The sequence below is a fragment of the Rana temporaria genome, chromosome 1 (genome assembly GCF_905171775.1).
Source record: "Rana temporaria chromosome 1, aRanTem1.1, whole genome shotgun sequence".
Classification (NCBI taxonomy): domain Eukaryota; kingdom Metazoa; phylum Chordata; class Amphibia; order Anura; family Ranidae; genus Rana; species Rana temporaria.
Genome location: NC_053489.1, coordinates 335650499 through 335663635, shown reverse-complemented (window position 1 = coordinate 335663635; position 13137 = coordinate 335650499). Strand labels below are relative to the sequence as shown.

At 44.6% G+C, this 13137-nt stretch overlaps 1 protein-coding gene across 1 annotated transcript in view; it reads left to right on the top strand.

Annotated features, from left to right (window-relative positions):
• The window catches only part of CORO2A (coronin 2A), a 145359-nt gene that overhangs the window by 61743 nt on the left and 70479 nt on the right, over positions 1-13137 (top strand). The window contains 1 exon segment of the mRNA XM_040361132.1: positions 5849-6049. Coding sequence (XP_040217066.1) covers positions 5849-6049 — 201 coding nt within the window.

The following is a 13137-nucleotide window of genomic DNA, read 5'->3' as shown; positions in this document are numbered from 1 at the left end:
GGAGAAGATATTGAGTAACAGGGAGTAGAGCTGAGATACCACATGCGTTGGAGGATCTGCCTGGATGACACCAAATTTAACACACCTGCTTCCCATTCATACCCGGGACCTTGTAACACTAACGAGTCACATGACACCGGGGAGGGAAAATGGATATTTGGGCCCAATGTGGAAATATTTTCACCTAGGGGTGTACTCCCTTTTTTTGCCACTAATCGCTGTGTGTTGTGTTATTTTGAGGGGACAGACAATTTACACTGTTATACTAGCTGTATTTTTTTTTTTTGCATCCTCTTCAACAAAAAAAAAATTTTTTGGTGAGATAATCCTAAAGGGGTAATCGTATCTAAATACAGACTCTGCTACTTTCTTCATTTCTTCGTCTCGGAGATCATTTATTTCATGCGCTACATAATCTGAATAATTGACCACTAGATTCAACCACGGATGAGTCAACATCAAATCAGGGGTACTGAACCTTTTGAAAAGAGCAGGCCATTTAAATGGTTTGGTAATCAGTCGCAGGCCACCTTTAAATTAAATGGTTCATAACTTTGAATTTTTTTTATTTTGAATAGCATAAAGAAAATTTGTAACAATCAGAAATCGCCATTTTCTGTGGGACCAATCCCTGTTGGATATTTACCCACTGTTTAAAGTGGGAGTAAACTCCCATGCACAAATTTTACTTGTAGGTAGGCCTATAATAAGGCTTACCTATAGGTACAGTAAATATCTCCTAAACCTCCACCACTTAGGAGATATTTACTGTAGATGCAGCCAGTGATGGCACCGGTGTATACCCGTGCCCTTCCTTCAGCGTCCTGTGCCATTAACAGCAGCTCCTGTGTGCATGCGGAGGAGTGACGTCATCGCCAGAGTCCACAAATCAGGAAAGAAGACCAGATGAAGATAGAAGCGCCTTCAGCAGTGACAGATCTAAGTAAGGTAAGTTGCATACTAGCATATTATGACATTGCCCTGCAGGTTTAACTACCGCTTTAATCACGGTTACAAAAGTCAAATTTTTTATTAACTAGATAACCATTAATCCCACTTTTGCTCTCAGGTGTGGCAAGCCAAAAATCTCTGAACCAGTGTTGCAGCCTTCACTATATCGGGGTCTTTGAAGCCATTCATTGAACTGCCTAAGCAGGGACGGTGGACAATCTAAACAAAAAACAGACCAGGGAAGTGCATTCCCTAGTATTGCAATAAACTTCTTTAGTAAGCAAAGATAAAATGACACATAATACACTCACGTGCTCCAGCAATGGTACCAAGCTCATCACACACCTGTGAGAATCCACCTTCAGAACCCTTGTATGGATACCACGAGATGTAATCCTCTTGGCTAAAGACTCCTCTTCCTGTGACTGCTTGTTAGAAAAGAAAGGGAAGAGCGCAGCGTCAGCTGTAATGGCGTATTGCAGCCGCCAGGATTATAGAGGACCAGCAGTTATTCAGTAGAGCAGCGTATACCCAAAGGAGGCTGTGTGGGTTGCCATAGGTTAGAGGTCGCTGGCCACAACAAATGGCTCCGCGGTTCATGTTTGGCTCACAGGTTGCGCATGCCTGTTGTAGATTCAATGTTCAGTCGCATGTAAAGGTAAAGTATTTGTTTTGGATAGAGCTAGTCTTTATTTAGCTAGTAGACTTCTATTGGCCTGCATCAACCTGGCTAAGAAGCAGTGGCACTTAACACTCGTATACAGTAGGTAGACATGCACTTTGAAAGAAAGTAAACCTTAGGCCTCATGCACATGGGCATATTGTATATACCCATTTCTCCCAGGAGCTGGCATAAAAATGCACCATAAAAAAATACTTAATCTGGTGCGTATTTATGCATGTTGATGTGTGTAAGGCATATGCACATAAATTAATTGTATTAGTTAGAAAATTATTCTAGCCATTAGGCTGAAATTATGCTCGCTTTTGTGTGTATATGCGTAAATTATGCCAGTATGCTTTTCTCTGAATACAATTGTGTTGAATTTTTTTATGCCCCTAAACGCTACTCCTAAAATACAAATATAAATACTACTATATGCATGAACATGTTGACTAATACTGAGCTGTGTTGATGGGCATAAAAAAGAAAAAATGCTTCTAAAAGCTGATTTTCTTTTTTTCTTTTTATTTTTTTTTATTTCTGACTGTGTGCATGCATCCTTACAAGGTACATTAGCATAGCTCCCCCATATGAAAAACATGGAACCAGATGCAAATGGATATCTTCCACTCTCTGACCACCATCTACATGCTCATTTATGATACAAGAAAAAACATTTTTGAAAATAAAGTATGTGCAAGTTACTTCAAACACTGATTGTGCTCTGTGTATACAGCTAGAGAAAACCTGCTTAATTGAACAGATCAACAATCCCTGCCTTTTAGATTATTTTTATCTGAAATTGATTCAGGAATGCAGCCTGATGGCATTATTACTCTGCCACACCTCATAGTTTCAAGAGATCCATTGACATGTGTGAGAAGTAATGGAATAAAAAAAAAGTCCCTGTTTTCTCAAACGCCATGCTATTTAACCAAATAAAACCCTTTTAAGCCAAATACTGTACTGGTAATACAATTGGCAATGTAAACCTTCTTTTTTTAAAGTATGTTCATCCACAGATAGGACTATAAGGTAATTGATGTATTTCATCAGACTCCTTTTTGGACTCTAGTTGAATAAAAAAAAAATCTTTGTTTTTGGCGACCATGGAGATCCATAAGATGTAGCAATGGAGGATCTGGAATAAGGGAATCAAAAGAACCCAAATGGAATATTGTTTTATTGCCACAGACATTCACATACTTTTCCACAGGGTTATGGATTCCTGGATGTAAACCTAGTCCTTCATACTCGTTTGGAAGAGATTCTTTTATTTTTGTTACTTTATTCCATTCCAAAAGTATGGTATACTTTTACCAACATTTTGGCAAAATGCTGAATATTTCCTGCAGCAAAAATCGGAAACACCTTTAAAAGTTTGCCTTTATTTTCTACTTTTTCGTCACCTGTTGTTAAGTCCTTTTGCTTTTACAAGCAGATTATACCAGACATTTTTTTCATACTTTTTTAAGTATATTTCAGTAAAAAGTGGAAATCCTGAAAAAAGTCTTGTCATAGAATGTAATGTGGTTCTCCAGCACATGTCCTAATCTACAGCCACTAATCTTAATGAGCAGGTGCAAAATTTCAAGACACCGTTTTAGAAAGTCTATGTAGGAGGTGTCTCTTGATGTAAGACGGGAAGCCGTACAATGGCTGCAAGGACAAATTGTAAAAGCCGCTGTTGGGCAGAGCAACCAATATCTAAAGACAACGTGTTTTGCACAGGCAGCTGTAAAGCATACAACACATGACCATGAAAAGCCACCAAAAGTATTGCTTGCATAGGCCAAGAGGAGCATTAAGAGTAGACTGGCAAAGTCTGAAAGAACAGTGTAGAATCCAGTAAATCCCAGTCCCAGCTGCTGTATGGTAGGTATAAAGTGTGTTTTTAGCCAAAACCTTTTTGTAGCTTTGGACAGACTAGGAAAGGGTTATTGCGATCTATGTCCTGAATCTACTGTATATGATTGATTTATGGTCACACAGCACCTTAAAATACAGAGTCGCTTTCTTCTAAGAAACCAAAGCTCCTAGCCGCCTTCTGGATGATTAATAACAGAATGTATATAATCACTTTTTTATGAGACCAGTATGTGATTGTAGCAGCTAATCAGACTTGTATGGTTAATGAGTACAATGATGGTAATTCCTACTCTTGATCCAGTAAGCACATAATTAGTAGTAAAAATAGCATGAATTCTTTTGGGAGTAAAGGTTTGATTGCACCATAACATTTATATGGCAGTTACCATAGGAATACATCTTCTAGTCCCACTGTAGTAATGAGGAAGGACGGGAAGAATTATTAAGCTATGCTGCTTGCCCTCAGGGAGATCGACAGAGGTTAATTGAATAATATGTGTAGCGTGTGTGCGAACTTCTGCCTTACATAATCTATAATATTTGCTATTAATAGGTGATCATACATACATACATGCATGCTTTCCTTTAAGAGAATGAGTTTATACTGTATATTTATAAATGTATTTCAACTACTGTTTACTAAGAAATCGCAAAATGTCTTCTAATGTGTCTAAGTTGGCCATAGATGGATTGAATTTTCCGTCCATATGTGGCTGCTTTTGTTCAACAGAGGTCAATCTAATGATCGCTCAGTGGGGAGGATTCCTCTATCCACCTAGATGGTGGATCTTGATGAATTTGTGTCCAGTCTTAAAAGACAGGGCCAAACATAGATAGACATGTATCCGGTCCCTGCTGAACCTGCCAATTTCCGATCCTTGTATGGGCAGGCCGGTTGACTTGTGTACAGCTAGCCCGTTGGGTTTATTCCAAATGATCAGTGCTACCGACTAAAGCCGGCAGCAATGATCATTGGGAGTAATTTCCCCATACACATCCAGTGTGTGAATGAGGGAATCAAGGCCATTTCTTTTATTCAACCCGCTGGTTGGAAAAAAAAATGCACACTATAGGCTGCCTTAGGCTTTTCCTGCCTTTAGGCTGTTCAAACTTTAATACCATAAACGACTCCCTTTTTTTTTTTTTTTTTTTTTTTTTTTTACTTCAGGAGTATATAATGAGTTTGGCAATTCTAGAGAAATGCTTAAATCATGCATTACAATTTACCTAAACCCTAATTTACCTAAACGATTTTAGTAAACTATACTGTACTGGAGACTTTAGTAGACTAGAATTTACTGAATATTTTAGTCCACTAAAATATGACTAAAACAATTCAGATGACTAAAATACGACTAAATCTAAAATGGCATTTTAGTCAAGACTATGGCTAAAACTAAATAAAAATTTGACATCAAAATTAACATTCTGTTGAAAGGCATCCAGTTAGGTCTGATAGCTAGTTGTTCCATCACTAAATCCTGCCAGGACCTGCTGGGGAAAAACAACTGTAAAACCCTGTACACACACTCGGTTTTCTTGGTGGTAAAAAGTCAGCCGAGAACCCGGCAGGAAAACTGCCATGGAGCTTTGGCCGGGAATCCCGGCCGTGTGTATGCTCCATCAGCACTGCCTTGCAATGTTTCCCATAGGTAAGTAGTAGATCTGGCGAAAAAAAAAGCCGGGAATCCCGACGGGAAAATAGAGAACAGGTTCTCTATTTTTCCGCCGGGGTTCCCGGCTGTTTTCCTGACGAGAAAACTGCGAGGAAGCATACACACGTCCGGTTTTCCCAGCCAAGAGCTCTCCTGGCAGTTTTCCTGCTGGGAAAACCGATCGTGTGTAGGCCCTTATGCACCCAGGGCGTTTAAAAAAAAAAAAAAGCAAGCTGCAAATGCGTTTTGCATTGGCGTTATTGTGTGTTTAGCTGCGTTACAGCTTAAAAACGCTTGATGTGGCTTAATGCCGTATACAGCATCAACGCGTGTTTTAGCCACGTCAGACATTTTTACAACTGTTGCTCCAGAACTCACTGGCCCTGTGTTTGTATTGCAGCTTGAAAACACCTATGCCACTTGCAGCTCCTAAAAAAAAAAAAACCTATGTGTGCATGGACACGTTTTTTACAGCTTTTCATGTTAGTCTGACGCCCCTAGGAGCAGCTGTAAAAACGTCCAGTATGCATGAGGCCTTAAACTAGTGGTGTTTGACACATGAGATTAAAGTTGTCAAGTAAAGCCCATATCTCAAAACCTGAAAGGGGATAGATCAAAATGTTTTGAAGATTTATACTCAAATTTTTCTTTCCTTTGTTCAGTCAGTGCTATTAAGACGGCTCCAATCATTGTTGTTTTCTTTACACAGATGTCATGGCAGCCTCAGTATCGAAGCTCAAAGTATCGCCATGTATTTGGAAAGCCTGCAAACAAAGAGAACTGTTATGACAATGTGCCTATCACAAGAAGTGTACATGACAACCATTTTTGTGCTGCAAATCCCATTTTCATTGCTGTAGTGACGGAATGTGCGGGTGGAGGAGCCTTTATTGTAATTCCTATACACCAGGTAAGAAAAAAAAACTTTTATAAGTGATGGAACTACTGACAATGTTTCTACTCTGGGGTTGGGACCCCTTTACACAAGATTCCTGAAAAGGGGGACAATTTGCACTCTCCGCTGAGGCCATCTTTTGGCTTTCCCTCTTTTACCCTGGCCAAAAGCATTCTTTTTTAAAAAAGAGATTTTTAATACAGCTTACCTGTAAAATCTTTTTCTTGGAGTACATCACGGGACACAGAGCGGCATTCATTACTATATGGGTTATATGGAGTACCTTCAGGTGTAGACACTGGCAATCTTCAAACAGGAAATGCCCCTCCCTATATAACCCCCTCCCATAGGAGGAGTACCTCAGTTTTGTAGCAAGCAGTATGCCTCCCAAAATGGTCCTCAAAAGAGGGGTGGGAGCTCTGTGTCCCGTGATGTACTCCAAGAAAAAGATTTTACAGGTAAGCTGTATTAAAAATCTCTTTTTCTTTATCGTTACATCACGGGACACAGAGCGGCATTCATTACTATATGGGATGTCCCAAAGCAATGCTTACAATGAGGGGAGGGAGAACATCTCCAAGACAAAAGGATTTAATTTAGAGATATACTCAAATCATAATAAATCCAACTTATTTGAGAAAAATAATCTTAAATTTTAAATTTAACTCAAAAAAAGAGGAGCCCCCGGAATCCGAGGGTCTCAAACTGCAGCCTGCAGCACTGCCTGCCCGAAGGCAGTATCAGTATTCCTTCTTACGTCCAACTTGTAGAATTTTGTAAATGTGTGGACAGAAGACCAGGTTGCCGCCTTGCAAACTTGAGCCATAGAGATCTGGTGGTGCGCTGCCCAGGAGGCGCCCATGGCTCTAGTAGAATGAGCCCTTAATGATACTGGAGGAGGCAACCCTTTCAAGCCGTAGGCCTGAGTGATCAATTGCTTAATCCACCTAGAAATGGTGGACTTTGCAGCTGCCTGCCCCTTCTTGGGCCCATCCGGTAGAATAAACAGCACATCTGTTTTCCGGATCTTCTCTGTAGCTTTAAGATAGGCCTTCATGGCCCTGACAATATCCAAGGTATGCAGCAACCCTTCCTTTCTGGAAGTAGGTTTAGGGAAGAAGGATGGTAATACCAAATCCTGGTTCAAATGAAAACTGGATATGACCTTCGGTAAGAAGGAAGGATGAGGGCGGAGAACGACCTTGTCCTTATGAAATATAAGATATGGTTCCTTACAGGATAAGGCTGCCAGTTCCGAAACTCTTCTTGCGGAAACTATGGCAACCAAAAACACCAACTTCCTTGTCAGTAGAACCAAAGGAACTTCAGCCAACGGCTCAAACGGTTGTTTCTGTAACTCGACAGAACAAGATTTAAATCCCACGGACAAAGCGGGGATTTAACTGGAGGTTTAATACGTAAGACCCCTTGAAGGAAGGTCTTAACCAGCGAGTGGGTGGCCAGTGGCCGCTGAAACCACACTGACAGGGCAGAAATCTGTCCTTTGATTGTGCTTAATGCCAATCCTTTATCCACTCCTAGCTGGAGAAAACTTAAAACTCTATCTATGGTGAACTTGCGAGGAAGCCATAGCTTGGACTCGCACCAGCCTATATAGGCCTTCCAGACCCTGTGATAAATCACCCTAGAGACCGGTTTCCTGGCTCTGATTAGGGTAGAGATTACTTTCTGAGACAGACCTCTACCCCTGAGAATCAAGGATTCAGCTTCCAGGCCGTCAAATTTAGATGCCGTAAGGCAGGGTGGAGGATCGGACCTTGCGATAGCAGGTCTGGCCTTAGAGGCAGAGTCCAAGGGTTTCCCACTACCATCCTTAGGATTAGTGAGTACCAAGCCCTTCTGGGCCATGCTGGAGCTACCAGGATAACTGGTATGTGCTCCACCCGGATCCTGCGCAGCAGGCGGGGTAGTAACTGGAGCGGGGGAAACGCATAAAGAAGCTTGAACTGATGCCAAGGGCAAACCAGAGCATCGGTTCCGCAGGCCATCGGATCCCTTGAGCGGGACATGAACCTGTCTAGCTTCTTGTTGAGTCTCGATGCCATGATATCCACGTCCGGCACTCCCCATCTTTGGCAGAGTGCTTGAAAGACTTGTGGATGCAGAGACCATTCCCCCGGCCATAGAGTCTGGCGGCTTAAGAAGTCCGCCTGAAAGTTGTCCACTCCGGGAATGAATACTGCCGATATGCAGGGCACATGAGCCTCTGCCCATAAGAGAATCAAGCTCACTTCTCTCTGAGCGGCCTGACTCCTGGTCCCCCCTTGGTGATTTATGTATGCCACTGCCGTGGCATACATATTGTCTGAATTCTCACCGGGAGCCCCTGCAATTTCGACGTCCAAGCCCTGAGGGCTAGTCGAACAGCTCTGAGCTCCAAGATGTTGATGGGTAAAAGCTTCTCTGGCTTTGCCCAAATACCTTGGCGAGTGGAACCATCCACAATCGCTCCCCAGCCCGTCAGGCTGGCGTCTGTGGTCACTATCTTCCAAGCCACTGGGCTGAAAGATTTTCCCTTCAGTAGATTCTGAGGGTCTAACCACCAACACAGACTTTGCCGGACTCTTGATGAGAGAGGCAACGGGATATCCAAGGCCTGTGGCCTTCTGCTCCATGCTGACAGGATGGCTGCCTGCAGGATGCGAGTGTGGCTCTGGGCGTATGGCACCGCCTCGAAAGTAGCCACCATCTTGCCTAGTAATCTCATACATAGGCGAATAGTCGGTTCTTTCTTGCTTAGAACCAGTAGGATTAATTCCTTGATGGCTTTGACCTTCCTCAGAGGTAGGAACACCCCTTGTTGTTCCGTGTCTAATCTCATGCCGAGATATTCCAACTGCCTTGTGGGCTGGAATGTTGACTTTTCTTGATTTAGGACCCAGCCGAACCTCTCGAGGTATTGGACCGTGAGGGCCACTGCTCGTTCCAAGCCGGGAGATGAGTGGTCTATGACTAGGAGGTCGTCCAGGTATGCTAGGATCGTGACCCCTTGGATCCTTAGCTTGGCTAGGATTGGAGCTAGAACCTTCGTGAACACCCGGGGGGCCGTAGCCAACCCGAAGGGAAGCGCCACGAATTGGAAATGACGCGAAGCCACCATAAAGCGTAGATATCTTTGATGTGGCTGATAAATTGGAACATGAAGGTAGGCATCCTTTATGTCTATGGACGCCATGAAGTCGTCTTTTTGGAGTGTGGCAGCTGCTGACCGCACGGATTCCATCCGAAATGAGCGGACTTTTAAGTATGCATTTACCATCTTTAGGTCCAAAATTGGCCTGACATCTCCATTGGGCTTTAGGATGATGAATAGGTTGGAGTAGAAACCCAGCCCCTGTTCCAGGACTGGTACCTCTACTATTACTTCCTGGGAAAGTAGATGATCTAGAGCCGACCTTAATGCGGCTCTTTTCTCCAGATCGTTTGGAATCCTCGACTCCTGGAAATGAGGAGGAGGAAACCTTAGGAATTCTAGCTTGTAGCCTGTGGCCACGGAAGACCGTACCCACTCGTCGGGAATGCTGGCTTCCCAAATCTCCGAAAAGAGTCGCAGCCTTCCCCCCACCTTCGTGGGTGGGGGCGCCCCTTCATGAGGTAGACTTGGGGGCTGGTTTTGCTGGCTTGCGAAACCACTGCCTCTTGCCCCTAACAGCCTGTCCTCGTGATCTGCTGTTGAAGCCGAAGTTTGTTCTTGCAGGAGGCCGTCGATACTGCTTGGCATTAGAGGGCCCCTGCCCAGGGGAGGACTGTCGTTTAAACGCAGGTCCCTGAACCCTCTTCTTAGTTGGCAAGAGAGTACTCTTGCCGCTTGAAATGGTCTGAATGTATTTATCTAAGTCCTCTCCGAAGAGCCGTCCTCCATGGAAGGGAAACCCTGCCAGGAGCTTCTTGCATGGGGGCTCAGCCTCCCAGCTTTTTAACCATAAGAGTCTTCTCATATGGATAAGGGATAATGATAAACGTGACGCTTGTTGGATAGAATCCTTGATTGCGTCTACCGTAAAACATATGGCCTTAGGGACATCCGAAAATTCTTCTGCCTGCTCGGCAGGAATAAGTTCAAGCATCTGCTTAAATTGATCCGATAAAGCTTGAGCGACTCCAATCGCAGCCACGGCTGGCTGTACTACTGCCCCTGCAGAAGTGAAGGAGTTCTTAAGTAGGGCTTCCAAGCGTCTATCAACTGGATCTTTGAAAACCTGTACGTTTTCTACAGGACATGTTAACGATTTGTTAACACATGAGATGGCTGCGTCTACTGCAGGAGAAGCCCATCTCTTGGAAAACTTTTCTTCCATAGGATATAAGACAGAAAATTTCTTAGGTGGAAAGAAAACCTTGTCTGGTTTGTTCCACTCTTGGAACAAGACTTCCTCCAATAGAGGATGGATCGGAAACACAGCACTGCTTTGAGGCGCCCTCAGTGAGCCCAAAGCTGAAACCGTGGATACCTGGAGATCTGGTACAGGCAGGTTGAATGCCTTATGGACCAAGTCCGTCAAGCCCTGAATCCACCAGCTCTCCCTCAGGGAGACTGCCCCAGACTCCTCTGTATCCGGATCTTCGATCCCTGAACCTACTTGGTCTCTGTCCAAGAGGTCCAATTCCCCAGAGGAAAGGACCTCCTCTTCCGAGGGTCCGCGCACGGGTGACGGAGATCTATTCCGCTTACTACCCCGCATGGCTGCGGCTATCATTTCTCCCATGCTTCTCCGCATCTCATTTAAAGAGGCGAGTAACACCTCCTCCGTGACCACCTTAGGGTTGGGTTGACTCGCGTCAGCTCTAGCCCCAGACCCCGATGGCCCAAAGGCTCCCTGTGGGGAAAGCAGCGGCATAGCTCTATCCGAGACCTCAGATTCTGCGGGGGAATCCCCACCTTTTGTACCCTCTGCTCTTGATGCCATGGTACAATACCGAGGTACACCTGCTACTTATTGGTACCTGGGACTTATAATAGTTAAATGCCCAAACACCTGTTTGGGGAATAAAAAATGTTTCCTCTACCCCAGATGACACTTTTTTTTTTTTTTTTTTTTCAAAGAAAAACTTTTCTTCTTTTTTTTTTTTTTTTTTTTTTCAATCTAGGCAAGAAAAAACATTCTATCCCCCTGAGTAGTATTGCCAAAGAAAAGACTATGAGATGGAAAAGAAAACCAGCCTATTCCTAGGCTAAACCACAATCTTCTGAAGACTGTAGTATTCTTTCTGGCCACTGTGTGTCCTCAGCGCCCCGTGCTTCACTCCAGTCCTTCCTCCCTTAAGCCAGAGAAATGAATGAGCTGTGGCATCTAAGGAAGGGCCGCCCCTTCCTTTAAACCACTGACCCGCCCTTCCCCCCCAGCTAAAACGGCGCCAAATGCGTCTATAACACGTGCACGCGCACCGCGCGCGCGCCCGCCGACGGGGGGGGGGGGGTTGGGAGGAAGGGCCTCTCTGTTCCTGCAGCCGCAGGCCTGGAACACACGAGGAGGTCAGCGTTTTGCCTGCCTTGCAGGCATGAGGGAGAGGACTGGATAGAGCATCGCCTGGAGGCTTGCAGGTAAGCATAGCTCTCTGACACACACATACACTTGTACATAAAAGGCCCCACTCACAGCTTTTGCAACACTACCAGGGAGGTCACTTTTTATGGGGAAATATAACATATAGAGCCATCCTATCTTCATGATATGTGACTGGTTTGCCAGATGCAATGCATAACCTTAGGCATGTCCCCTGTGACCTCCCAGAAAAAACTTGCTAAGAGCCAAGCCCCGCAGGTTTTTTCCCCTTACTTACCTGCTCCATGCCGCAGGACTTTGCCAAGCAAGAGGTCCAATCTTCCCCCATCTCCGTGGGGATGTCTAGACCTTCAGGCCCTGGGAACCTTCTTCTTCCATGAAGGATCCACTGTCCTGGGCCCATACAGCACCCTGGCAAACAGAAAACATTAGGCGCCCCAAAGGTTTTCTAAGTTCTGGGCCCAGGGTCCAGCTCTCTTAAAAAGAAAGCATTATGGGCTATACCCCAAGGGTTTGGGGTCCGGTTACTGACCACTTTAGCGCGCAGGCTTTTTTGGACAGAACCGGTAGCTCACCTAATCCCAAGGATGCGGAGGCAAGCTAAACCATGACTAACACCTAAGACACTGGCGTAAAAACTGAGGTACTCCTCCTATGGGAGGGGGTTATATAGGGAGGGGCATTTCCTGTTTGAAGATTGCCAGTGTCTACACCTGAAGGTACTCCATATAACCCATATAGTAATGAATGCCGCTCTGTGTCCCGTGATGTAACGATAAAGAAAAATGTTTTACCCATTCGATTTGTCTTTTTATGAATATTATTTATGAATGCTATCCCCCTGCTGTGTACTCCTTGTTAAAATGAAGTGTTAATTCCTAAATTCACCATCAGTGCCTGGTTCTTTTGCCTGCAGTGTTTCCCTGATTGTTATTTTACGTAGCTGGGATCCCACTCTCAGCTGCCATCATTCCTGTTAAGTCTGGCCGTAGATCATATGATTTTCTCTCCTTCCAACATATTCAATGTTGATGGTGGAATGCCCCCTGCTGCCCTATTGTATTCTGCCATCAGAGGGCATTCCCGGCTGGCAAAATACAATTGCTACTGCTAGCGGCTATAGCCTATAGCTATACAAAGTATTCTGTGAATGGACAGTGAAGAGGAGAGGTGGACATGACAAAGGGCTTTAAGTGGATGTAAACTCCCATATAAAGTGTACTTGCCACGGTACCTTGGGCCAGATTCAAGTAGAATCGCGGTGGCGTAACGTATCCTAGATACGTTACACCGCCGCAATTTTTCATCGCAAGTGCCTGATTCACCAAGCACTTGCGATGAAAACTATGCCCGCGGCCTCCGGCGCAAGGCGGGCCAATTCAAATGGGCGTGTGCCATTTAAATTAGGCGCGCTCCCGCGCCGGACCTACTGCGCATGCTCCGTTTCCTAACTCCCACCGTGCTTTGCGCGCCGTGACGTCATTTTTTTGAACGGCGACGTGCGTAGCGTACTTCTGTATTCCCGGACGGCTTACGCAAACGACGTTGATTTTTAAATTTCGATGCGGGAACGACGGC